General features: G+C 42.0%; 3 protein-coding genes and 1 long non-coding RNA gene across 20 annotated transcripts in view; 2 read left to right on the top strand and 2 right to left on the bottom strand.

The window, feature by feature from the left end:
• LOC133964485 (uncharacterized) overlaps nt 1-14,062 on the bottom strand; it is a 34,142-nt gene extending 20,080 nt beyond the window's left edge. For 10 of the 17 annotated variants that reach the window (XM_062398594.1, XM_062398603.1, XM_062398606.1 and 7 more), the window contains exons 1-4: nt 3,357-3,486; nt 1,268-2,619; nt 592-897; nt 383-487 (exon numbers count right to left, since the gene is read on the bottom strand). In XM_062398594.1, coding sequence (XP_062254578.1) covers nt 383-487; nt 592-897; nt 1,268-2,619; nt 3,357-3,369 — 1,776 coding nt within the window. In that variant the 5' untranslated portion in view covers nt 3,370-3,486. Of the gene's footprint in view, nt 1-382; nt 488-591; nt 898-1,267; nt 2,620-3,356; nt 3,487-8,362; nt 8,517-10,213; nt 10,549-12,707; nt 12,918-13,722; nt 13,783-13,860 lie in introns of those variants that run through there. The other 7 variants (XM_062398607.1, XM_062398609.1, XM_062398601.1 and 4 more) reach the window with 7 other exon arrangements.
• LOC133964517 (uncharacterized) lies at nt 9,790-10,601 on the top strand. Its single transcript, XR_009923792.1, has 3 exons — nt 9,790-10,101; nt 10,379-10,429; nt 10,534-10,601. It is a non-coding gene; the product is annotated as an uncharacterized LOC133964517 (long non-coding RNA).
• Nucleotides 14,063-17,264: 3,202 nt separating the features above from the next.
• Nucleotides 17,265-21,917, top strand: kcnk5b (potassium channel, subfamily K, member 5b). Its single transcript, XM_062398635.1, has 5 exons — nt 17,265-17,535; nt 18,150-18,261; nt 19,069-19,235; nt 19,315-19,483; nt 19,602-21,917. Exons 1-5 carry the CDS (start codon nt 17,350-17,352, stop codon nt 20,288-20,290), a joined length of 1,323 nt encoding a protein of 440 aa, XP_062254619.1. The 5' UTR covers nt 17,265-17,349; the 3' UTR covers nt 20,291-21,917.
• Nucleotides 21,918-22,538: 621 nt separating this feature from the next.
• Nucleotides 22,539-26,153, bottom strand: LOC133964502 (serum paraoxonase/arylesterase 2-like). The gene is made up of 9 exons (XM_062398639.1): nt 25,980-26,153; nt 25,812-25,882; nt 25,672-25,727; nt 24,749-24,911; nt 24,178-24,304; nt 23,857-24,060; nt 23,693-23,774; nt 23,144-23,272; nt 22,539-22,962 (listed from the first exon to the last, which is right to left on the bottom strand). The coding sequence occupies exons 1-9, from the start codon at nt 26,054-26,056 to the stop codon at nt 22,801-22,803; spliced, it is 1,071 nt and encodes a 356-aa protein (XP_062254623.1). The 5' UTR covers nt 26,057-26,153; the 3' UTR covers nt 22,539-22,800.
• Between the last annotated feature and the right edge of the window lie 169 nt (nt 26,154-26,322).

Raw genomic sequence — 26,322 nt, forward strand, 5'->3', positions numbered from 1 at the left:
TTCGATTAATATTCCCGTTTACATCTTACACAGTATAGTCTGACTATGGCTTACACCGACAGTACAACCGCAACCCATACGTCCCATTACGACATAATCATAAAACGACTTTTATGATTATGTCACAATTGTGATGTTTGTGCCCAAACAAAAACTGAATAATGTCCTACACATGGCATATATAGAGTTTCTCCCATGTCTGAATTCTGTTAATTAAGTTAATTAGAAAATGATCTTTAAATGGCAGTTTCTTATTCAGGCTATTGTCTTAATAAGGTTCATATTGGTGTCCAGGTAAATATGTCAGTTGACAATTGAAATATCTGGTTCCTCTTTTGCAGAGCAAGACAAAAGTACAGGAGGAGAAAAATAAACAAGATACCTTGTTGGTTGGGGTTTCCCAGTTACCCAGGCCAAAGTAATCTTTCTCCAGCAGGTTGACATGGTCGTAGACCTTTGTTATTAGCTCCTGGCCTTTAGCATGTTTCTAAATGATAAACAGAAACACAGTGGGAGACAGGATTTTAGCTGGAGAGACATTTAACCAAGAGAGACACATGGGAACGTGAACAAGTCAGGGAGGCCTCTTACATCAAGCTCACACTCAAACTGAGTGTCGTCCAGTAAGGTGACTTTGCATTGCATGGTTTTCTGGCGTTTGGGGCCTTTCGCCTCTTCAGTCGTCTTTTCAGTTTTCTTTTCTTTTGCAGGCTTCTCCTTCTTTGTCACCTCTGTTGCTGTTTCCTCTTCTTTTTTAACTTCTTCCTCCTGTTCCGCTGGTTCCTCCTTCTTTTCCACGTCTTCCTCCTTCCCTTCTTCCACCGCTTCGGGCTCCTTCTTTGTTGCCGCTGTTTCCTTGTGTTCCTCCTGAGCTGGCTGATGAGTCAACACAAGACACTTCAAAAAAGTATGTTGAAGACAGATGAAAAGAATGTGGGAGAAAACAATGTACTGTTTTTTTTTTTCTCTTACTTTTTGGAAACGATGACGGCACTAAAATTAAAACAACTACAGATCTTGATACAACTGTAAACATACTGCTGATGTTGATGAGCTAATTCACAGAAGCACGGATCATTTTTGTCCAAGCATTCAGAACAACCCAGCACGGTTACTATCGCTGAGCAGGCTGTCCACGTTATTAAAAATTCAACAGGAGGAAGAAAACATGTGTCTGTCTGCTACAATAAAATCTGCAGTATGGATTTGTGTGTGCAGAAAAGTTTCAATTATTCATGTCCTATTTTCCAAAGTAATGTTCACTCACCTCTGCGCTGCTTATCGAGTGCTGATCAGCAGCCTGTTCGATGTCCGGCTCAGTTTTGAGCTCCGGCTCTGGAGCAGCGATCGGCGCCTTCACCTGCTCCTCGCTGGCTCCTTTCGCCTCCTTCTTCCCTTTGTTCTTTCCCTTCTCTTTTTTCTTCCCTTTTTCCTCTTCCTTCTTTGGCTTCTCCTCCTTCTCTTTTTCCTCCTCTTTCTTCTTTGCCCCTTCTTTTTTTTCCAACTCCTTTGCTTTCTCCTCTTCTTTCTTCTTTGCTTTCTCCTCCTTTGCTTTCTCCTCCTCTTTCTTTTTGGCCTTTTCCTCCTCTCTCTTCTTGGCTTTTTCGGCCTCTCTGGCCTTTTCCTCCTCTTTCTTATTGGCTTTTTCGGCCTCTCTGGATTTTTCTTCCTCTCTCTTCTTGGCCTTCTCTTCCTCTCTCTTCTTCGCTCTTTCTTCCTCTTCTGCTTTCCTCTTGGCTTTTTCCTCTTCCTTCTTCTTTACCTTTTCTTCTTTCTCTTTTTTCTTTGTCACCTTGTTGTCAACCTTTTCCTCCTCTTTCTGTTCCACCTCTTTCTGTTCCACCTCTTTATGTTCCACCTCTGCCTCCTTGTCTTTTACTTCAGCAGTCGGCTTATTTTCCTCATCTTTAGTCTCTGGTTGTTCCTCCTTTGTTTCAGCAGAATGCAATTCTTTCTCCTCCTCTGTTGGTTCTTCTTTCTTTTTCACAGGTTCCTCTTCATTTTTCACCTCATCCTTTTTCACTTTCTCCACTTCCTTCTCCTCCGCTTTCTTCTTGGCCTCTTTCTTTTTCCTTTTACTGCCCTTCTTCTCAACCTTTGCCGGCTCCTTCTTCTTTTCCTCTTTTTGTTCTTTTTGTTCCTCTTCTATCTTTTTCTCTTCTTTGACCTCAGATTTCTCAACTTCTGCTTTAGCCTCCTTGTCCTCACTTTCCACCTCTTCCACCTTCTCTTCTACCGCCGTGTCAGTTTTTTCCTCCTTATCCGCTTTTTCCTCCTTGGCCTTCTCTTCCTCAAACCCCTCACCCTCTGAGCATTGTGAACGCCGTTTGAGGAAAGATGAGAAGAGGCGAGAAAGGCCTTTGCCAGCGGAGGTCCGGGTACGAGGCTTCACCTGCTCCTCCTCAGGTGAGGTAGCGACGTCAGCGGCCCCAGGCTCGGAGGCCTGTTCCTGGGCCTTCTGGCTGCTCGACTGCTCCCCCTCAGGCTCAGACGCAGCCGCCTCAGGCTTCTGTTTGTTCTCGGATTCGGGCTCGGGCTCGGGTTCGGCACCGCTGGCCTTCTGCTTGCCCTCAGTGTCCGCCTCGCTCACCGCACTCGCCTCTGTTGTCATGGTAGCCACTGCGAAGGACAACAGAAGGGAGTCAGGGCTGGACAGAGTGTGACACTGCACAGCGCGGCTTTACTTGGAACACATCAAACAAGATTAGGAGCAGTGGACTATTAGTTGCTGTGTAGCCAACATTACAAAGCATGGACTGAACTATACGCTTACCATATGTGATGCTTACATATTTGTGATTGAACTAAACAAGCATTTAGCTAACTAAGGGACTTTTACCGAATTTACAGATCAAACTAAGAAATCAGCAGGTTATTCAATGTTGAAATAAATTGGAAACAAATAACAACACGACACATCTCAATGTATTTAATCTAAAATGTTAAAAGGACACAAACGAATAAATTTACATTATGTTTTTCGACATGGTAATGATACACAAAAAAGTTTTTCTATGTTAATAGTCTTATCTGTATAGATGCATCATCACTCTCAATATGTTATTTTAGCTGCAACACCAATTAAGAGCAATTTACCATGCGCAATATGACAATAAGTAATTTACATTCCTGCTTAAATGTATTGTTGGCTGCCTGTTCTGAGCCGATATTCATTTTATTAAAAATGAAGCCCACCACAGATTATATTTTAACTCAAACAAACACACACACACACACACGCACACATTACTTCGTCACACAATGGCCCTCCTTGTTAAAGAGTGTCTGTGTCTACATTGAGTTCCGAGCGCGAGCTCACAACACTGCTCATCACAGACTCATTAAATCTCACTGACACAAAGGAGGCATTTTGTTTCAGAGGTCCCTATTAGCATCGGCGGGATCATCCACGCCAATCATGCCTGGCTCCTCAACTCGAACACGCCCCCCTTGCACAGGTCAACTCAGGCTTCTACATACACACAGAAATAGGTGACGAGATGATATATCATATCAAAATCATCATTTACATAAGTATGTTGCACATTATACATCAGTAACAAGAAATTTAAATATAGAAATTCGAATTGTTCATGGATTTAAAAACAAATATAAAGGAAACATACAAAAATGTTTGTTTGTATGTTTCGATATCAGTAGCAGCCTCAGAATAACAGTATTTATGCATTTATATAGTTGAGATCAAGTTCTGCAACCATACCTTTCTCAATGACATTCATTTGCCACTGATGTTAGTCAGAGTTCAAGGAATGAGTTAAAATGGACATGATTTTTTATCAATGTAGCAGCTCAAGGACCAATAAGGTATATTTAGAAACTTCTAACCAGCTAATTAAATCACACATATACCCTGAAATACACTGGAGGTATTCTGCAAACACACACACAAACACCTCCTCCTCCTCTAGGTGAGATCACTTACGGTGGCTCACATCACAATCAATTCTTTACTTTAATGAGACATGCACGCATCCTGTCTGGACTGGGTCTTGTGACTAATGTGGCTGTGTTTGTCTCTTCCATATGTAGTTCAAGTCCCAACCCTGCCTTGTATGGCGGTGGGGGGAGGGGACGTCCTAGACAGGCGGGCAGGCCGGTCTTCCAGATGTACAGGGCCGCCCAAAAGGGTAGTGCAGCCTCGCCCTCTATACCATACACTTCCCAGTGGCACTGCAGGACAGCAGGAGAGGAGGAGGGGGTACGCACACAGAGACCAAATCCTCTTTAGCCCTCCCATTGTTTGTGTCCAGTGACCAATAACTGTGCTGCACACTATTACTAATCCTGCCAACCCTTCCCCCCACAAGACCCCCCATAGGCCTATTCCCTAGGTCACAACACACACACACACACGCCAGTATGCATCACTGCTCACGGGCTCCTCTGGGTCTTTTAATGCTCTGTCATCTCAATTCTGATTGTCAGGAAACAGACTTGCTCCTAATGGACCAGCTGAGCTTGTGTCTGCTGCCTCCTCCATTTTGTGTTTCCTATCTAACATCTCTGCCATCAGCCAGCTGAGCAGGACTAACCTACATCATGACTGATTGAGAAGGCAGCAGCCACTGGATCTCTTAATATAGCACCAATCTCTCCTAATATGAAACGTATTTCTTTTTTCCATGTGGCGGTAATTAGATGAAATATTGTCATACTCTAAAGAAAAAGATCTGCCCTGAATACTACATAATTAGCGTCTCTAATGAGCTGAATTATAGATGAAGTAGGCCGCCCTCCAGCTAGATTGAGAATATGCAAAAAGCTGCTGGATCAGGTGCAAACACCAGGGCTGGAGTCAAACCAGGATCTGATTTAAAGTTAATGTGACCTTTGATTAAATTTCATTTTCCCACAGGAGGCTCATTTGAAATCTAAAGAGCTTTTATTTGACTCGGGGAATTTTACTTACGGGAATGAGAAATTTAAATTGATTGTTTTGGGGGAATTTAAATATTTTATGTGCTTAAATTTACGGCGTTGGCAAAAAAAGTTTGAATTGTTAACTCAATGCCTTCACTGCAACTAACACCAAAACCAATTCTAATTCGCTGCTAACCCAAGTCATCAGGTTTTAAAACATAAGAATTTGTCTAGACACTCGAATGATTTACATTATTTGCTGCTCTGTGAACGTGTTTTGATGAAACAAGATGAGAACTGAATGGGGGAGCGCTTGCAGCAGAGGAGGAGGAGATTCAGTATATTAATAGATGCTTGTGCCCAGGATGCAGGGACTCATTAGTTAGCCTTTACAGACAAGCTCCCATCTATTTCTGTTTACAGTGCACTGAACACAAAACGCAGATGCACATGAGCATACATGTGTGCACAGACACAAACACGCAGTACTGAATTTATAGTCTTTTTTTAAAGAAAGCAGGGGAATGTGCAATTTGTTTTAAATTAATTCACTGCTCGTTCATGACCAATATCAGCCAGTGACTGTCAATTTCCAAAATAACTTTACCTTGTGGGGACACTCGGACGTAAAGAAAGCAGGTTTCCTGGGTACTGAGAGCAGGCTTAAGGAATTAGAAGGAGTTTAGAGTTAATCAGCCCCCAAGTGACCGAGTAAGATTATCTCCATCTATCTACCTGCCTGCAGAATCTATCTCACTGTCTCCCCCCACTTTGCTTCTCTGTCTCTCAGTCTGCCTCCTGGGTGTGTGCGCATCTCTGCATGTGTGTCTGTGGGTGTGTGGGTGTGGGAGAGGGAGAAGAGCTGGCAGAAGCACAGTGGCGATCAGCTGTGCTGATTCATGGTTTTATGTGGGGCCCCGCCTACCTGGCTGAAAATCATCAGAAATGAAGGAGAGGGCCAACATATCAGTCCTCTGGCAACATGGTGACTCCTATTAAACCCTCCAAGTAAACACAGACAAACACATGTCGACATACACGTGAACACGTGCCAGGCTAAACTCTCTGTACTTTGAGCTAACGCACACAGGTCTGCCCAGCAACATCATCAACGCACAAAATAGGCAAGAACTGAAGTCATGATGGTGCATATATTAACTTCATCTTAATTATTTTACTAAATAGCAACACAAGCTGGATGTGGATTTTAAAAAAGCGACAAAACTTTGAATGAAACACTCTATTGAGAGATTTCATGACACTGTCTCTCTTGTGGGAACTGGGGCTGCAAAGGTTTATTTGAGTCGAGCTCACTGTGTAAACCTACGCCAAACCCACCTATGAACTAATCAATACAGACAGATGGTCTGTGAGCCCGGTGCTGTAACATGAACCAACATGGGAAAAGAATGAAGTAGCTAGATTGATTTACTGCGGTCGCCCTGAAAGCATCTCTGGATCCATTTCCAACCTGACCTCAGTCACAGCACATTGAAGGAGCAGTGTGTCTGTGCATCACTGAATTGTTTTTGGATAACACAAAATTCACATCTCTGTCAGATATATTGTTTTGTAGAGTTCAATAATGGAACAAAAATTTGTCCTGTATTGTTACTCAATACATTTTACTAAAATAAAAGAATTCTGCTAATGGATCTTAGACTTATTTTTGTAAAGATGTTTTTTTTTCTTCTTACATGGTCTTACAGTCAAATCCAAGCACTCCCTGAATCATGGGGAAAAGTCCACAGGAATCTGTTGTGGAGTCTGTTGCCCATTTAGTAATGCTCATACATCGGAGTAGATGTCTAAACTGCACGAATGCATCATAACTCCCAAAAGAGGATAAACACCAGCAGGCTCCTCTGGGACCATGATGACCTCACTCTCACAAAGCAGAGCCAAAAACATCGTCCAGCTTCACTTCAGCAGCTCTGTATTCACATTACAACACTGCTGATTCAGCAGTGGAGGAGACACAGAGCGCCCAGGTCTTATATATCTCTTTGTCATTTTTTAACCACAGTGTTTACTTCTGCCGCTCATGCAAGCATTTCCCAGTCCACCACACACTACTGCCTCTGCCTCTCCCTCTCCCTTGTCCTTCCTACGTCATATCTGCAGCGCTTCATAAAAGATTATCTGACTATATATATCAAGCAGTATCATCAATGGAGACAAGGCTTATTGGATGAGTTTCTCCCTGGGTGTGTTGGAGGGTAGGCATGTGCATGCACAAGAACACACACACATTAAAACATACATTGCCCTCCAGCGAAGATGGATATTTTTAACCCATACACCCATCCAGGAGTAAAAGCTAGTTATGTCGAGCAGAAAATGGAATCCGAAGAGCAGAGCGGTCTCTGCATGAAAAGGCCAAAAACATCTGAACATCTCAGCAGTCGTGTTCTTCAAAACAACACACACTCCTCCCCTCACCTCCGAGACATGCTGACACAAGGGGGACACACATGAATCATCTCGAACAGTGACTGGTTAACATCCGTAGAATTACAGGGCGGTGAAATATAACAAGCACGTCACCTCCTGCCAACTCATTATGTTATTTTTAGAATTTTTTATGTTATCACGCCAAGCACTGAGGCTAAGGCTTGGCTAAATGGCCAAAAATTCTAGCAAGATAAAGTTGCTCATATCAGTAGATATTGATAAATATTACAATAAAGGTCACATTTAATTTCCTCTTAAGTTTAAGGACAGATTTTTGCTCCTGAGTGAAGGTTGTGGGTTTTACCGTAGACACTAGATAAACATCACAACATTTTACAAATCTGGCATAGATCAGTTGTGTGTTTTACCTCCTCACTGTGTTTGCACATAAGTGACTTTTCGATATATATCAATGTATATTGTTTTATTGCTCAGCCATAATTGAGGCCATTTTTTCTCCCATATAGTCCTCATTCACATTTTATAAGAAATTACATTACTTATTTACAATAATGTGTTTGTTGCTACGCTGTATTACAGACTCATCGGTCCAGGTTAGTATTAACATTTAAATCTAAAAATGGCAAAAATAATAATGAAAATCATAATAATCAAACAGTTTGAGGTGAGTTTTGCTGTTGACTATGAACAAACAGTGCGGTTTATTTTATCAGAGCGATAACTGGTCCATTCATTTCCACATAAACAAGTCGCACATCTCGGCTCGTATCCTCCACTTTCCTTCACGAGGATGCTCTGTATCTACTGCCACGCTCTTTCAAACTGGGCGATACTGCGGGTTGTATTGGTTGAATTGGTTTTAGCAATAACACGCAATACGACTTCCACCCTCCGCTTTTTAAATCCAAACCGCAGAGCCGTGCAGGGCTGAATCGGAGCCAACGTGCCAGGGTATTTAAACAAATCTGGGTACGAAAATGGCGCCGAATGTCCCACAAAACAAACAAACACTAACTCGTCCTGCACCGCGGGGGAAGCGCGCGTCTTTTTAAAATGCACGTCTTACCTTCTCTGGGGTTCGCGTCACTGTGAGAAGCAAACTGCGCTAAAAAACAAGTCCCACAAAATCCAGATATATTCCGCTCGTTCACTAGAGAGACAACGTTGCGGAGCCGCACATGCTTTGTTGTGCTGGAGGTGTCCGATGCTCGTAAAGGGGCGGAGCCTCAGAGAGACCCGGACTGGAGCTGACCAACGGAGAGGCGAGGAGAACACGCACACGCACACGCACACACACATCGACACACGCACACGCAATAGCCGTCTCCATACTATATGGGATCTTGATTTTAGGCCCCCACAACATGGGGAGTATCTAGACACACACGCACAAATTGCATTGACCTACATTGATTTCCTAGAGACACACTTTAACCTTATAACCCTGAGCCTTTTCATAGGCAAACGTAATACCTATTTCTGTTTGCTCTGTTATTATTGGTGTGTTTTAGCACTTGTGTATTATCTTACTTTGTATTCTTAAGACTAATGTGTGATGATAAGCACTTATTACATTTTACTTTATAGTTTGAACTAATAAAATATGTAGGTACTATTTTATAACGCTATATTTGTTATTTCAACGTGTGCTCACTTTCAATTTCTGTTTTTTTAGAATGGTAAGCTCTGTTTATCTATTAACTCTTATTTATTAGTTAGATCATTTTTATTTCATTTTAGTATTTCAGCAAATCGTGAGCCCTGAGTAATTAAATAACAGCCCTTAACTCTTGCTGCCCCACCTGAGTCGGTGATCCTTTAAAAACCTTATTCCATGATATGATTTGTTGTGCTGTTTCCCCTCATAGCACTCATTAAGAGGGCAGCGTTTTAACCCAAATCTAACTTTAATCTTAACGTAAACATGTCTTCCCTTTAAAATGTAATGATTTACGTTATGGGGACTTGCTCTTTGTCCCCAGTGAGGAGACAAGTCCCGCAATGTGACTGTGTACACAGATTTAGGTCCCCACAACATGAGGAATACCTAGTCCACATACACACACACACACCACATGTCCTAAGTGGAGAAGAGCAGGCAAAGTGACACTGATTAGAAGTGCCCCATGCCTCTAAATATATACATCTGCATTAGAGAAACACACGTTCACTCTGAGATCCCTGCAGTAATCTACACAAGTAATCCTAAACTTTCTAAATCTGCATATGTGCTCTCTCCACCACCATCATCGAGTGCATATTTTCTGTGGACCACAGCAAATATTTATATCAATTGTCCACTTTGAATTCACAAGTCATCACCGAGTTGGAACAATGCACAAAGCCTCATTACAAAAAGTCCCAGCAGGCATGGAGGAAGGCCAGAGAGTGCAATCATTAACAAAGAGCAATGTCCGTAAAAGAGGAGGGAGGGAGGCAGACAGGCGACAGGAATACAACAGTGAGTCCGGCCCAGTCTTTTTCAAGCAGCAACACGGGGCATTCATCTGCACAGTATGAGGCTGTGAGCAGCGCAACCCTGAGCCAAGTGGAGTGATATTGAGAGGGGCTCACTTCTAAATGTGGAAAGTGGTAAAAGCTGAAAATACTGTGTATGAGGATACCACGTCTTATCTAAATCTAAAATCGCAAAACAAACATGTGCGTCTAATCACTCACACACACACACAGAAGCTGTCTTTACGGACCCCGGCATGGTCCCCACCCATCTGCCTGACCCCATTAGGGCTCACAGAGGCAGAAGGGGGGAAGCGAGGGGGTTCATTATTCTCCTAACCTCATGGGGTAAGGCACCATCACCTTTGTCTCACAGATACAAGTTCATGTGGCGTGCACAGCAGTGTCACATTCCATTTCTGGCCAATTTATCTGCCATTCACTGAAGAAAAAGTCTTACCAGTGTTAAGGTTACTTCCCCAAAGTCCGACGATTTCGACTTGTTTTAAAGTCCAAAAGCAGTTTACAAGAAAAACGAGAGAAGCCTAACGATAAGAAAGAAAAGTGAAAGATACCTCTCTAGCACAGTGACAGTCGATAATGGCATTTTTTTTCCTCTCTTTAGACTTTGCTCACAGAGCGAGACATCAGCAGCACGCCAGAGCTTTCACACATGGTGAGGTTAAACATTTACTGAGACAGAGAACATAGGGAAGAAACAAGGAAAATCCGACTTCTGGGCGTAGTTGATTTGTCTGTTTTCCTCTGCTTTGGTTTCAGGTGGAGTGAGGAAGTCAGAAAAGAGCGGAAGAGCGAGGGACACAAACAAAGATTATGTGAAGCCACTTGCGTCGTCTCCAGTTGCTTAGAAACCCCTGCCCTGCCCTGCGCCTATACTGCAAGGAGCAGGTGTCGAGCTGGACCCAGGAGAGGGAGGAGAGACAGGGTGGAGAGGGGAGGAGAAGAGGAGCAGCACTCACAGACCCACTGTCCCTTGAGAAAACAACAGACTGGAGCCACAGACTCTGAGACGACTCACTCACGCAGCACACACACAAAAAACTGACTTTCTCTTTACCCCTCTGTCACTCCCCCCCCCACAATTTGGTCACAGGCGAACATCCACACACGCACCCACACACACGCACACAACAGTGCAGAGCTTTATGCCAGCTGAGTGCATTGGGGTTATGTTTGTTTGGAACATCTTTATCCCTCCCTGGCTCCATCACTCAGTGATTATATAACGTCCCATACCACTTCCACCCAATTCATCTCCCTTTGACTTTCAATACCGCATCTGGGTACGCGTCACACAAACACACACACACACCGTGCAGCCTTCCCCCTCCCCTCCGAATCTTATGTAAAACAACATGTGCCGCTCTGAAAATGCTTTAAATGTGAATTTTGAGTGCATGTGTTGGAGACATTGTTGCAGGGGTTTTATTTGTGCTCAGAATCTGAGCTCTCAAAAGCACTAACGGGATAGATGGTAACAGGGCATCAATATTCATAGAGCACCATTATGTTATGAAGAATTCATGAACCTGGAATGTTCCATGTTTCCGCCCCACTCTCTTCTTTAGCTTGAACTGTCTCACACCTTAGAGACTTTTAATTTAACAACATGATGTTTTCTCAAATGGAAAGATTCAGGATATGATGTTTTGGAGATTAACTTTGTCCTGTGCATCAACCTAATTCAGAGAATTTTGCACCTATTATTGAACTACCATAATATTTGCATCCAAAGACGATGCAAAGTAATGTTACTGATTAGTAAATCATTTTATATGAATATTCACACACTTGAATCTCGTCTGAGCTTTAAAAAAGACTGGTCCGAGCACCGGGCCTCACAGCACACTGAACAAATTGCAGCCTACAGTCAAGTCCAGCTAAGTGCAAGTTGTTTGTGTTTGATCAGCTGACGCCACTGCAAATTCTCAGAATGTCTTAGATTACACTGCCACCTGGTGGAGAGATGGTGACTCAATGACCTTTTTACAACCATTTTGCTGATCTGACTAAAAAGATACTGTGATGGGACTTTAAAACTATCTTTCTATTTCTCTCTTACTCTACAGCACTTCATCATAAAACAAATTCGAAAATCTTCCAGTACACATTCTAATCTGGATATAAATATGAGTTAAAAAAAAAGTAAAAAAAGTTAAGTCCAACATTAAATATTTGTCTCAAGAGACGGATTCCCCGCCAATACCACTCTACATTAACAGCGAGCTGTGATGCATGCTGGGAACATGTGTTCATGAGAGATAAAGATGTGTTTGCGTCTAGATGCCTGAGGGTGACACATATTTTCTACTCCTCCCAAAACAGTCTGATGTGGACGACAGCAGGTCAGAAAGAATATTCACCATAAACTCAGCTAAAGGTTCTCACTGGGATTCTTTCACAATGATTTGTCCCAATAACTTTTACCCAGAACATCACAAATAATGTTATATATTTGTAATTATAACCGAATTACAAAATAATAATAATAAACACTTTTTTTTCTCATAGGAAGAAATAATCATGGTGGAGAAATAGCCCTCTCAATAGCATACTCTTTTCACTCAATTTAGTCAAGGATTAGACACCATTTAAACAGGCATCTGCAGTTTATACAATGCAATGCAGAGGATACTAATGGAATCTGCAGTCAAATTCCATCACATCAAATTAATCAAGATTCAATTTACAACAATATTTTTGAACGATTGAAAAGCTTTGAATATAAAATTATATGTTTATCTGCAACTGAACAGTGTAATGTCATTAAAATGATCATGTTCAACTGAACTGATCTCTGTGTATAGTTTTTATGAAGGTCAAACAATTGTTACTACGTATGTGTTGTACGGAAAAACACGAGTAAATCCATATATTCAATGGTTGAGTGGGATCATGGCGACAATGGAGCTTAAATGGTATTTGATACTCACATCATGTCCGTGTAGAAGGCCATTGTTCAAAGCACGGTCAGTCCCAGAGAGTGTGAGCAGGTCAGAGGCAGAGAGAGAGACAGAGAGAGAAAGAGTCAGAGCAGTAACACGTTTAATTTTATTAATGTGACTAATTTGACAGAGTTAAATCATATAGGCGACATCACAGAGAATTCAGGTGACCATTTGGTTTGCATATTGAACAACCTGAGGAGATCTGTCTCCTCATGCTCATCTAAATCTGTCTTTCTCAGGACATGGAGTCTAGGGTCCCTTTCAACTTTCTATTTCTATTTATTTATTTACTATCTCTGAACTTACCAGTTGTGGTCCTCTGTGGTCTAAAGCAGATTGATCTTCAAATTGCTTTCAAATCCTCATTTTGACTGGCAAAGCACCTTGTGACGGTGTTTTGAATGGTGCTATTTAGATAATGAAACAGCTATACATTTTTCACATAGCTGAAGGGTCTGAATCTGAACATTAAAAGTTCTGTGAGAGTAAAGAACATAGTTCCGGCATCATCTTGATAACAGAAAAAACTGAGGGGAAACCAAAACAGGCCCAATATATATATATATATATATATATATATATATATATAATGCTTATACAGATTGTAAACATGGGGAAGACCACATTTATCTGCGAAGATAAGAAAGATAGGAAGAAAGACTCAGTATTTAAACTAAGAAAAAATGCAAATGAGCCATTTATCGTGATAATTATCGAAATCAACTGATAGATTGTCAGATCCCATATCGTCCTTCCCAACCTGTGCACTTATATGATTCCTACAAGGCTTTTTAAATGTTGTCTCACGTGATAAGACTTGTTGGGTAAAGTCTATTATCTGGTTTATCAAAGTGTTTTGGTGCCCAGGCGTCTCCGGAGCTGATGAAACGTGACAAAAAGTCGACCACCTATTTTAAAGTCATGTCCTCCAACACCACATCATGTTAGGAGTCCTGTGTGTTGGTTTGTATGTAGGCTAACAGCACAAATAGCCTCTGACCCTGTCGCGTTGGACATAATCCCTCTGAATACGACACCGCGGTGAACTCCACACGAGTCGCTGGAAGAAGAGGAAGAAGAAGCAAATACAAAAAGTGCGGGTCATAAAGATGGCAGCGGCGGTGTGAAGGGGACCTACCTGTGTGTTCACCCTCCTGCTCCACCTGGGCGCCGCGGTTCCGGTGCTTCCTCCAAACAGGAACCCGAAGACGCTCGGTCGGTGTTTCCTCACGGAGGCGGTGACGCAGCAGCGAATGACGAAGCAGCGAGAAGGGGTGGGGAGGAGGAGAGCTAAGTGTGGAGGAGATCAGAGGTGGAGGTGGAGGCTGCAGCTTCCCACCGTCACAGATTACACTTCAGAGCCAGATGCATCCTCACAGCCAAGGGATTTGTTACCTAGACACATCTTAAGGTGTTTAGCGCTGACCTGAATCATGTCTCACGCCCTGGAGGCGTCAGGTGACATGGTTCTTGTTTTGGAGCTTGTGGTCGCAATGCTGATAAGGGGATAACCTCGAGGGCAGGGACGTGCACAGACATTTTGAGGGCCATAGCTTTAGCAACCCCCCCATGCTAGTCAAAAGCCATTTTCAGACATGAAAAGGAAAGAAGAAGAGGAACCATATTACACCTGCGTCATGCTCATTCCACAGAACCCCCTGGAGAGCTGAGCTCAGCTGCTCCTGGACGTACCACTCCATGTTGAATGTGCCCCACACATCTCTTCTCTTTGGCCTTCTTTTCATTTTATTTGATTTGATTATCATTTATATTTTTGATATATTAAGAAAGTTCACAAATCTTCCGCCGCAAACTAAAAACATACCTTGAACAACATTTTGAAACTAACAATTTAGTAGCACATAAATGGCACTTACTTATAGCCCTTTGTAGTTTTGCTTTTTTGAAGAAATTTAACTTTCTTGGTTCTTGTTGTCCTGGGTTTGTACCCTCATGGTGGAATGCACTTATTGTCAGTCGCTTTGGATAAAAGCGGCAGCTAAATGTAATAATATTATGTCTATGTCTTTTCTGATACTCTACTAGAGGCCTGGCAGGGTTCTGCACTGTATTATAACTGTTCCTATATATTCCTAGGACTGCGCTGTTCTGGACAGAAGCTTCAGATGAACTTGATTTGCTGGAGCCCCTCTCCCAGTTCTAATTGCATTTCACCTTCCACCTCTTTTCTAGCTGTTCTTTAGACATACATGTATAAATGATATAATCCGCAGATCATTATATAGGCTAAATGCACCAAAGGAAAAGTGATGAGAATAGTGTTCTATCTTTTGAATGAACAATGCCCTTTTTGTACAAAATAGAGGCAACTCTTCTGCTGCATTTGTTTATATATTATTGGCACTATCACCAATCTCTGCACCTTAGAACCGCACGTGCCCATAACTAACTTACTGTATATATGGTTGTTCTATTGCTGTTTTTATATTTTTGTTTGTACAGTGCACCAACCACACCAAGGCAATTTCCTGTATGTGCAAATATACATGGCAATAAAAATAATTCCAATTCTGATTCATTTAACAATAATGTGTGTTCAAACATTAAGAATTAGATCGACTTCAGGCTTTTCTCTCAGTTTTACAGTACTTCACAAATAAGTGTCAGATAAGAAAAAATATTAAATCCGCCCCCTTTCATGTGCACCCACTTGTTTTCAAACGGTACTGGTGGCTCCACACGGGGGAGCCGCTGTTCGTGTGTGCATGTGTGGAGGTGAAGGGAAGTGGCTGCCTATTATGTTTAGGAAGTACTTCACTGTGAGTACACATACGTACTTATTTTTATAATCACCTGGAGGAACTAAACCAAACTAACAGTTGTTAGTGTGGTAGTTATTGTTATTGGATTTGAGTAATTGATTGGTCGAGATAGTGGCTGCTTCTCATGTCTCTTCACTAAAATACATGATCACTACTGCTTTTTTCTGTGTCCTTCCAAAACAGGGGTGTGGTACATTACTAATAAATTATGACCTTGTGAAAAATTTTCAGCTGTGTATCGGAGAGTGCTCCAGTTTCAGTATTTTTCAACATTTAACACAAAGCTTTAGATGAGTATGTTGATAAATAAACTTCTAAACTAGATCGAATCATTACCTACTGACTACTCTCAGGTTAATATCACAGTGTGCATTTGTTAAAATGGAACACCTCCATTTGATGACCCAGGATGTCCCTTGAGAAAAGAAGAGTGAAATCCCAGAGGTGGCAGTAGACCTCAGACTCACATTTGCCACAGCTGGAACATCTGTCACAGCTGGGACATCTGTCACAGTAAAACACAGAGTCCAATGTTCACAGTGTCACAGTAAGTAAGGAATCTGACCTTAAACATGATAAGTGCAATTGTATATCCTGACTTTCAGAATCCTACACTACTCAGGTAATTCTGTAAAATCTCTGACAAATTGAGGATTAATAGATGAGTAGATGAATGGATGGAGAGATGGATAGATGGATAGATGGATAGATGGATGATGGATAGATAGATGGATGGATGGATGGATGGACGGATAGATGGATGGATGGACGGATGGATGGATGGATAGATGGAGTAGCCCATAAATTGTCACACAGTAGACAGCACCTCTCATCCATTATCACGCAGAACAGCCAGGGAACACCCAGTGTGGTTAACTCTTCAGACTGAACTCCAGCCCTCTGCACAGAGATAAGAGCAACCGTCATCACCAACACACACATGTTCACACACTTGAATACAAACAGTATCTGTTGCCCCCTGCTGAGTGCCTTGGATGGATGAAAGTATTTGCTAGCTAGACAGATAGACAGACAGACAGACAGACAGACAGACAGACAGATAGGTAGATAGATAGATAGATAGATAGAATGGATGTACAAACGAATGTACACAAAACTCATCAATAACTGTAATTAAATAATATCAAATTTATATTCAACAATGGACTATTAATCACAAGATTTTATTTTGAATACTTATAGAATATTTGCTACAATTAGCATATTTACTGGAAACATATTTTTTTAACTATACTATACTACTTTTTGACTTATAAAAGTATATTTCTGTTGTTGAATAAAAAATTCTCAGTAATTCATTATTAGAGCCCCCACATTATGGACTTTGCTCCCCCACTGAACAAAAATGTATCTACTTTATTTCTCTTTTTTCTCCCAATGTTTTATTCTAATCATTCATTCTAAAGCACTTTGTGACATTGAAGGAAATTTATTATGATTATTATTTATAATCACCCCACCACTGAATTTGGCTTCACCCAAAATATTTAGTGAATGAAAAATGAAACAATTAAACCTTTTTCATTTTGTCCACTAGTAATTACCAACAGGGTGATAATGGAATAATGTAAAGTTACATTTAATCCTACAGTTGGTTTTAGGATTGACGTCATTATGTGACGTTATGTTACAGTTTCTATGGTTATGGATCTATACGTGAACAATAGAGGTGAGTCTCCACAGAGAGCAGGAGCCTGGAGGCAGCTCTTAGTTTTTCACCAGGAAGAGAAGCAGCAGCAGGGCGGGCAGGACTCGCAGCACCAGCCCTCCTGTGGACGAATAGGAACCGGTCCGCGTCGTCCCACTGATGTTGTGACGTGAATATGGCCGATAAGGGGCCGTTATTGACCTCATGTATTATTTTCTACCTATCGGTCGGGGCCGCGATATTCCAGATTCTCGAAGAGCCCAACTGGATCTCGGCCAGAGACAGATATACCCTGCAGAAAGAAAACGTTTTAAAGAAGTATACCTGCTTGTCTAAAGAAGCGCTGGATGACATTTTGGAGGTATGAACCCATCTGTTTTCAGTTTACGACGGATACGAACAGAGTTCCCCATTCATCCTGAAGGAGGGGAAGTCAAATTAAACCTACTTTTTGTAACTTTACGCATGATTGACCAACAAATCGAGGAGCTCCCATAACCTGTTAAGACGTTAAAAGTAATCATGTAAAACCAAAGTGCAGGTATTAGCCTGTATGAGACAGTGTTTCAGTGACCGTTGACAACTTAAGCCGACACACATTGTGCAAGATTAAGTGAGAGGTGGGTCGCCAGTGCGCTTCAGGACACATCAGGACTTGTTTTTCCTGATCACGAAAAGAAAACAAGCATCAGGCCTGAAACGGATCAGGTTACAACACAGCTCGTAAAAGCTTCTTCTGTTTCCGCCCGAATTTCTCTAAAGAAGAGTCACAAAGTTGTATTATTTAATCAGGACCGGACATTATTGCGCATGTGTCCCTGCTCCAGAGATATTTGAATGTTTGCAAAAGGTGTGTCCAGCTGCAAATGGCAGCACAGGAAATGACTTTGAGCCCAAGTTGTAGAGGACTGTCGAAAAGATTAGAGTTGTTACAGTCGTGTGTGAAATGTGTGATTTACTGTGTATTCACCACAGATCGTGTCGGAAGCTGCAGGTCAAGGTGTGACCATCACTGGCGAGAAACATCGCAACACGTGGGACTGGGTCAACTCGGTCGTTTTCGCTGCCACCATTGTCACTACCATAGGTTTGTATGTGTAGACCTGGAATGCAGTATAGTAGCTACTATGAATTCAATTCACATTAAATATATTTCTAATGTTTACTTTAACCATCTGGCTCACACATGTCAACATTTCTCATTTAAATGTTTGTATTAGCCTGACAATTATTCTTATTTTACTAGAGCTTCAGAAAACCATAATCTGTGTGCAGACTTAAAATGTTAAAGCCAGATAAATAAATAGATAGAATAAAAAGGAATTTGCATTTGTGCCAGGCATTGCCAGGTTAGTGAACAGTATAACATATTTGCATTGCAGCTAAAAAAGATGATTCTCCTCTCTCTGCTCATAGGGGAGTCGTTATAAAGTGTGATAGCATTCGGTAAAAATATCTACGTCAAATACTGATATGAAAGGATATCAGAGAGTTGCTTACACTTCATTGAAGATAAGGTGAACAAAGCCCTGTAGAGAATGACCCCTGATTTGCTCAGTCATTTTGCAAAGTTATAAAAGGAAGGCATCCATGTCTTTTCCCACAAGCTGAGTTTACTGCACTAAGATCTGTCCGAGGTGTTTGTAGTTTATATGTTCCATGTTGGTCTTGTTTGTATTTCTATGACAATATGCTAATATCTATTAAGAAACAACTGAAAACTATGCATGGCCAAAAAATTTCCTTAAAGTAGCATTTCATAAGGGTAAATATAATCAATGGACTTTTTTTAACTTCTTATGAACCAGGGGGAAACCCTATTTATATAACCTTTAAAAAAGAAAAAAGTCCATATTCCGTGCTGTGATTCAACGTTTTCTCTTGTCATCCACAGGTTATGGCAATGTCGCACCCAAGACTGAAGGTGGTCGTGTGTTCTGCATCCTGTACGGTTTGTGTGGGATCCCCCTATGTCTGGTATGGATAAGCGAGCTGGGTTCATTCTTTGGAGACAGGGCCAAGCGTCTGTCCCAGGTTCTGATCCGCAGAGGCGTCTCAGTGGTAAGAAATTACCGAATGGTGGAGTGAGTGTTTATCTGAATGCTGCAAAATAACGTTTATATTTTCTTCCTCGTGTCAGAAAAGGGTCCAGTTAACCTGTACAGCCTTGTTCCTGTTATGGGGGGTGTTCGTGCACCTGGTGATCCCTCCGTTTGTTTTCATGTCTATCGAAGGATGGAGCTACCTGGAAGGCATCTACTTCTCTTTCATCACTCTCACAACGGTTGGTTTTGGAGATTATGTGGCAGGTAGGTTTCTTTTACGACTTGATTTAGATAATTTCTCTGAGGTCATTGTACATCTGGACTTCTTTTGTTCCCTTTGTAATGAAAGTAATGCCATTCCATGCTTCTATTTCCATTTCAGGCGTCAATCCAAACATAGAGTACCCAAGACTGTACAGAACATTTGCAGAGATATGGATCTATATGGGCCTGGCCTGGCTGTCGCTGTTCTTCAGCTGGAACGTCCACATGGTAGTGAAAGCTCACAAGAAGTTCAAGCAAAGACGACACAGGTACCGACACTTAGATGACGAGGAGCCCCAGCCAGAAGGGGAAAAGCAGAACCCAGAAATAAAGCGGTCCGTCATCGACATCTTCAACTTCATGTCTGAAAACGGGGAGGACTACAGCACCGTCATACACGATATTGGAAGTAAGGCAAAAAAAAGAAACCCTGAAGAGAAAGTAAACCGCTCTAAGAGCTGCAGCGACATCCTGGCCATCCGTACCCTGGATCATTCGCCGAAACACAAACACATGATCAGCATCAGTCAGGTGTTAATGACCGCAAAATTGGATCAAGAGGAGGAGCATCCGCCACAAGAGAGCAACAGAGGTAGGGAGCCTCCAGAATGTGCAAGGACGGCAGGTAGCATGGAGAACATAGACAGTTGTCCATTTGAACCAGAAAATGAGGGAATCTTCTTCACTGTACCTGCCAAAGACGCTGCAGAAGAACAGACTGTACAGCAGGCGGGCGGAGGGGAAAGTAGGTTCTCAATATCCAAAGTAAAGGAAGATTGGGTCATGGACAAAGATGAAAAAGGGTAAAACAATAATGTTGTCAAGTGGACAAACTGCATCCGTGCAATTCAAGGGTTGACTGTTTAACAGCCTCCATCTTCACAACAGCATTATATCATGCAAATCTTCCATTATTGAAACACACAACCCATTTGGCGGACGCTTTTATCCAGACAAACTTACAATTAGTGTTTACAACATACAACACCTCAAGACCATAACAAACCACCTACTCGACCCACTGCAGTTTGCCTACAGAGCCAACAGGTCCGTAGACGATGCAGTCAACATGGGACTCCACTTCATCCTCCAGCACCTCGACTCCACCGGCACCTATGCCAAGATCCTGTTTTCGGACTTCAGCTCCGCATTCAACACAATCTCCCCAGCTCTTCTCCGGGACAAGCTGACACAGCTGAGCGTGCCTGAGCCCACCTGCAGGTGGATCACTTACTTCTTGAGACCCGGACCATCAGCACTGGAGCCCCACAAGGTTGTGTGATCTCTCCTCTACTCTTCTCCCTCTACACCAACAACTGCACCTCCAGCCACCCCTCTGTCAAACTCCTGAAGTTAGCCGACGACACCACCCTTATTGGACTCATTTCCAAAGTGGACGAGGCTGCCTATAGAGAAGACGTTAACAGCCAGGCTTCCTGGTACAGCCAGAACCACCTGGAGATGAACGCTTTAGAGATGGTAGCAGACTTCAGGAGGAGCCCAGCCCAAACCGCCCCCCTCACCATGGGCAACTCCCCAGTTAAAACAGTTGTGTCTTTCAGATTCCTGGGGACGATCATTGCACAGGACCTGATGTGAACGGAGAACATCACCTCCGCCATCAAGAAGGCCCAGCAGAGGATGTTCCTCCTGCGGCAACTGAGGAAATTCAACACGCCGCGGAAAGTGATGGTTGAGTTCTACACAGCCATCATTGAGTCCATCCTCACCTCATCAATCACAGTCTGGTTTGCTGCCTCCACTGCCAAGGACAAGGGCAGACTGCAGCACATCATTCGGTCAGCCGAGAAGGTCATCGGCTGTGACCTGCCGGCTCTCCTAGACCTGTTCCATTCCAGGACTAGTAAGAGTGCAGGTAAGATCATTGCTGATCCTTCCCATCCCGGTCACAACCTTTTCCAGAGACTCCCATCCGGAAAAAGGTTCCGGGCCATCAGGACTAAAACCTTGCATCACCTGAACAGTTTTTTCACCTATTGCAGTTGGGCTCACAAACAAGCCCCCTGCATCACATTGACTCTGCTGACCCCCCCTCGCAATTTTTTTTTTAACTAAATATTATTGGCACTATCACCAATCTCTGCACCTTAGAACCGCACGTGCCCATAATTCTCTTACTGTTTATGTTTTTCTATTGTTGTTTTTCTATTGTTTGTACAGTGAACCAACCACACCAAGGCAATTTCCTGTATGTGAAAATATACATGGCAATAAAAAGGATTCTGATTCTGATCTATGAGGGGCCATTTAGGGCCTCAGTATCTGGTCCAAGGAAACTTTGGCATGCAGGTGGGGAAGACTGAGGCTCGAACTGCCGACAGTATGACGACTGCTCTAGCCCTCAGTCACAGCCACCCTCCCAATTCTCTTCTTGCAAACGTTGAATAAAGATTGTTTTTTATTATTTTTTGAACCCATATCCATCCAGATCTTTCAATACAACATTTCTAAAAGGGACCAGAACACTTCATGTCTACAGCTACAGCTACAGACTACAAACATTACAGTACAGTCCTTTACAGACACCGACACAAAATCAGTGTAAATAACAATAGACTATCCATTTAACTGAATTTTAATTAATTAATTGGGGAACATGAGGTGTATTGCTTAATTTTCAGATTTTCACTATTTGATTCATTTTTATTCTATTATTGAGGGGGGGATCATTTTGTGCACAGACCCTTTCTGCGTTGTTTTATAGTTGAGATGCTCAAAATTTTGTCTAGTCCATTACATCTGTGTTAACATTTCGTCACGTAAAGGGTTGAATGAGCCGAGGCCCGGCTCTCCTCGGAGTTCAATCTCCACCAGAGTGTGCTTCGTTCAGTTTAGTCAGTTGATTACAACTAATGTAAGATGTATCACTCATGACCGATCATAATGTAGATGATTCATAAAGGAAAAACTAATTTATAGATTCTTGCAGCTAAGCATTCTTTAGGACACACAAAGTACTGCCTTAAAGTTCTGTGATGTTCAGTAAAAAGTATCCAGTAAAATATTATTTTCATGATAAACGGCAAGGCAGCAATGAGCTTTTTGCATATTTTTATAAACAAAAAAAAAATTTATTTCACAGCGGTTCAAGTAGTTGGTCAGTTCAGTGTCTACAACAATTTGCAAAAAAGGCTGAAATGCCCACAACCATGAAGAAGTCTGGAAAACAAAATGCATTCATTTTCCTCCCACGGGCATAAGAAAAAACTGCATTTTCCACATACGAATGCTGTGATTTATGTTACTCATCATTCATATCACCATTGTCCGCGCCTTGCAAAGAGGAGAGTCATTGCCTACTCCAGATCACAGACCAGGGCTTTGTGGAACACAGTGCCAATGAGCAACTTTCCCCCATATGCTGCTGCTACAGACGAACCCATGAGCACACGACCATCGTCTTCGTACACCTGAGTCACCACCGGCTGGTCCGAGTGAATCTTCTGGACGCGGATGACCTGCACAAAACAATCACACAGGAGAAAGAATTATAACAAGAGGAAAACAGGTAAAAAACGATTTGTCATCTGTTTAAGTAATGAGAATCAGGGTGCAGAAATTAAACACGTAAAAACATATCTGGTTTTGCAATGTTGGTCATCTCACAAGTTGAAAACTGATAAAAGTGAAAGGACAAACCTCTGATCCAGGTGGGTTGTTGGGGTCAAACATGATAAGTTTCCATCCATTAGGGTGACAGCCTAACCACAGGTCGCCTGTTTCGAGGTCGACTTCAATGTTGTCACAGAGAGAACCCAGAGGCACAGACTGGTGACAGGACCAGAAGGAGATATTTACCATAAACCATTGTCTCGAAACATGGTAAGACCTTCATCCAAGTTACAATAATGAACAACTAGAATAGTAGTAGAGCGAACAGCTCTGCCGAAGCCCAAAAACCCTTACATTAAAAAGGTTCAGTGTGTAGAATTAAGTGACATTTAGTGGTGAAGTTTAATGTTGCAGCTGAAGACCCCTCACCTTACCCTCCCCTTCCAAACATGATAGGAGCCTGTGCTAGCCTACAGTTGTCATATGTAACAATAATGGCGTTACTCACAAAGTTAATGAAAGGGAAATCACATCCTGAATTTGACCCAAAAGTTGATGGCTTCTTCCACATAGTTTCATTGAAATCTGTCCATTACTTTTGACTGACAAATATTACTTTGAGTCTGAAATATTTACCTTCAGAGAGACCAGTGAATTGTCTTCTTTTCGCTCCAACACATGCACATTGTGGTCAAACACATCTGCCACATATATATGTCTGTAAATAAAAAAAATAATACAACAATGAAGCAATCCAACATGTGAAGCATGAATCATCAATATCTGAGGATCATTCCTACCCTTTGTCTGGTGAGATGTTGATTCCGTTTGCAAAGTAGTAACCGTCAGAGACGACCTTCACATCCGTGGGACTGTAGTACACAACATTAGACCAAGACAGTCCCAGAACAGGCTCCACATAACTTTTCAGGATGTCATGGGAGAAATAGTGGTCATTTGTTGCATAGAAGCTGTCCACGCCCACTGCAACGATGTCATTCACACTGGAAAGAAAAACTGAATTTGAACATTATTTAAATGACACAATGTTTATTTTGTCGAGTACAATATGAGAGTTTTTTGTTAAGCCTCAGTAAGTCAGACAGTAGGTGCCACTGTACCTGTAGAGAAGTTCATGCTTTATAGTTTTCACATGCATAAGGAGGTGGTTGTCCTCAACAAATTGGAAGACCTCGACCTGGCTTTTGTGTTGTGGATGATTGACAACAAACAGGTAAATTGTGTCATCTGAGTAGAAACAAGGAAAGCATGGTAAAAAAACAACAACAGATCACTGGAGACAAAACCGGCCCATGCATTCTTTGTACACAAACACTTGTGAGTTTGTTTAGTATTAACATAATGCGAATGTACTGATTTCGTACAATACAAACAAACCCAGGTTGAACAATCTCAGCTATTTCAGTAGGGTCCACAGGAGCAATTATAACAGGTTTGTCCACATACTCCACACAGGCACACTCTGTCACACTTCCCTTTTACAAGTCAGATTATAGCCAGTCACAGAAACTGAAAATTAAATCAATTTCACTGTTATATTAATGGAAATAAGTAAAACAGAAATGTCTTTATTTCTGGATCAACTTGAAAGACCAGCACAAAGCCACTATACTTAGGTTTTTAACTTTTGAGACAGAATGGTGAGTAGTAGTAAACTGGTGTGACTTTTACCTGTGGGATCGGTGTATGCACTGATGCCATGAGGGTTGAATGAGTCCAGGTCAAAGTTTCTTGGCATGCGCAGCTCCACCGGATTCATCCGAGAGTCTTGTAGATCGAGGGAGAAGATCTTTCCTGTCCCCTCTGAGGCTGGTAGTCCAGGAAACTTCAGACCCTGGAGATATTGGAAATACATCAAATTAAACAGATGTCAAACTAATGAAAAGAAATTCTGCACAGCAAAACTAGAATCACCACTGATTGGAGACCAACCACCAGATTTATGATAATAATAATTTATAAAACATCTTTCATACAGACAATGCTGCTCAACATTCTTTACAAAGTAGAAAATGAAGAAAAAAAGTTATATCATGAAATACAGAAAAGCATATAGATGAACACAAAACAATAAAACAGGCTAAAATGTTATTAGGGAAGGCAGTGCTATTTATAAAGCACATTTCATACAGAGAGGTAGATTCAAGGTGCTGTACAGGGTATTTAACAAGAGGTTAACAAGAGCAGAATACAAGAGATTAAAAGAGGTACAAGATATAAAAAGAATTTAGAACTGGACCAAGCTAAACCAGAAACAACGGAAGCTACGAGCAATAAGCCTCTGAATAAGTAGCTGGATGTTTTTCCTGCACTTTAAGTCATGAATGAGGGTCAAGTAGACTAAAAGAGAAAAGCACATGAGCAAATGGACCTTTATGGATAGTGAATATAGTTTGATATGGGATCAAGAAGGTTTTTAACAAACAAGAATTCAGCATATCACAAGATTATTGAGAACAAGGTTAGTTTTCTTATAGTTTTACTCATAAAAAAAAAAGTTTGGTCACGTGTTAGATCCGCAGGACTTTAATTCCTTCAGTGACTGTTTGTTCAACCTCAGATCAACTTGGCTGCTCAGCAACTCAAACACTCACAGTGCTGATAAAGGCGAGTCCGTCGGCCAGGATCGTGATGTCTTCCGAGCCAGAATCTGAAAGCAGCGCAGTCCAGCTGTTAACTTTGAGTTTACATTTGTTTGTTTGGCTTTTATTTTGTTATTATTCTCTCTACTCACCCAGGTTTTTTAACGCCACACAGTTGGGCAGGTGATTCTGCAGCACCTCTATAGAGGCGAGGGCCCTTTTCCTGCAGAGGGGTCAACACAAGCTGCATGAACTCAACTTTATCTCCACAGGAAGCAAACTTGGTCACCACACACACTTGTCTTTTCTTTGTACTTTACCTCAGGTTGACGATCCTCTCTCCCAACAGCGCCGCGATGGCCGCTATTACAAGCGAGGCGCACACGAGCTTTCCCATTTTCAAATTATGAACAACTCAAATTGACAGCGGATCGAAAACACCAGATTAAACTACAGCGGCTGGGGAGGGATACGCGCAACTAATGCTGCCTTCACGACAGTCGGACATCTGAGAACCTTACTTCAATTTCTTCTCAGGGTTGCCAGGTCCATGGATTTACCGCGGAATTTGGCTGCTTTTGAGTCATTCTGTGAATGACTCACCTGCACGCACATCTCAATACCAACCGGGTCACCCTATCCCTCAAAGCAGACCTGGTACTC

Source organism: Platichthys flesus, chromosome 11 (genome assembly GCF_949316205.1).
Source record: "Platichthys flesus chromosome 11, fPlaFle2.1, whole genome shotgun sequence".
In the NCBI taxonomy this organism is placed as follows: Eukaryota; Metazoa; Chordata; class Actinopteri; order Pleuronectiformes; family Pleuronectidae; genus Platichthys; species Platichthys flesus.

Excerpts from the sequence above, each read along its gene's own strand:
- LOC133964502 (XM_062398639.1), bottom strand. The coding sequence starts at position 26,056 with ATGGGAAAGCTCGTGTGCGCCTCGCTTGTAATAGCGGCCATCGCGGCG. Across the intron at positions 24,305-24,748 it reads TGCATACACCGATCCCACAG|ATGACACAATTTACCTGTTT; the intron begins GTAAAAGTCACA and ends GTTTCTACTCAG. Across the intron at positions 23,273-23,692 it reads ATTCACTGGTCTCTCTGAAG|TCTGTGCCTCTGGGTTCTCT; the intron begins GTAAATATTTCA and ends TCCTGTCACCAG.
- kcnk5b (XM_062398635.1), top strand. The coding sequence starts at position 17,350 with ATGGCCGATAAGGGGCCGTTATTGACCTCATGTATTATTTTCTACCTA. Across the intron at positions 17,536-18,149 it reads CGCTGGATGACATTTTGGAG|ATCGTGTCGGAAGCTGCAGG; the intron begins GTATGAACCCAT and ends TATTCACCACAG. Across the intron at positions 19,236-19,314 it reads TCCGCAGAGGCGTCTCAGTG|AAAAGGGTCCAGTTAACCTG; the intron begins GTAAGAAATTAC and ends TCCTCGTGTCAG.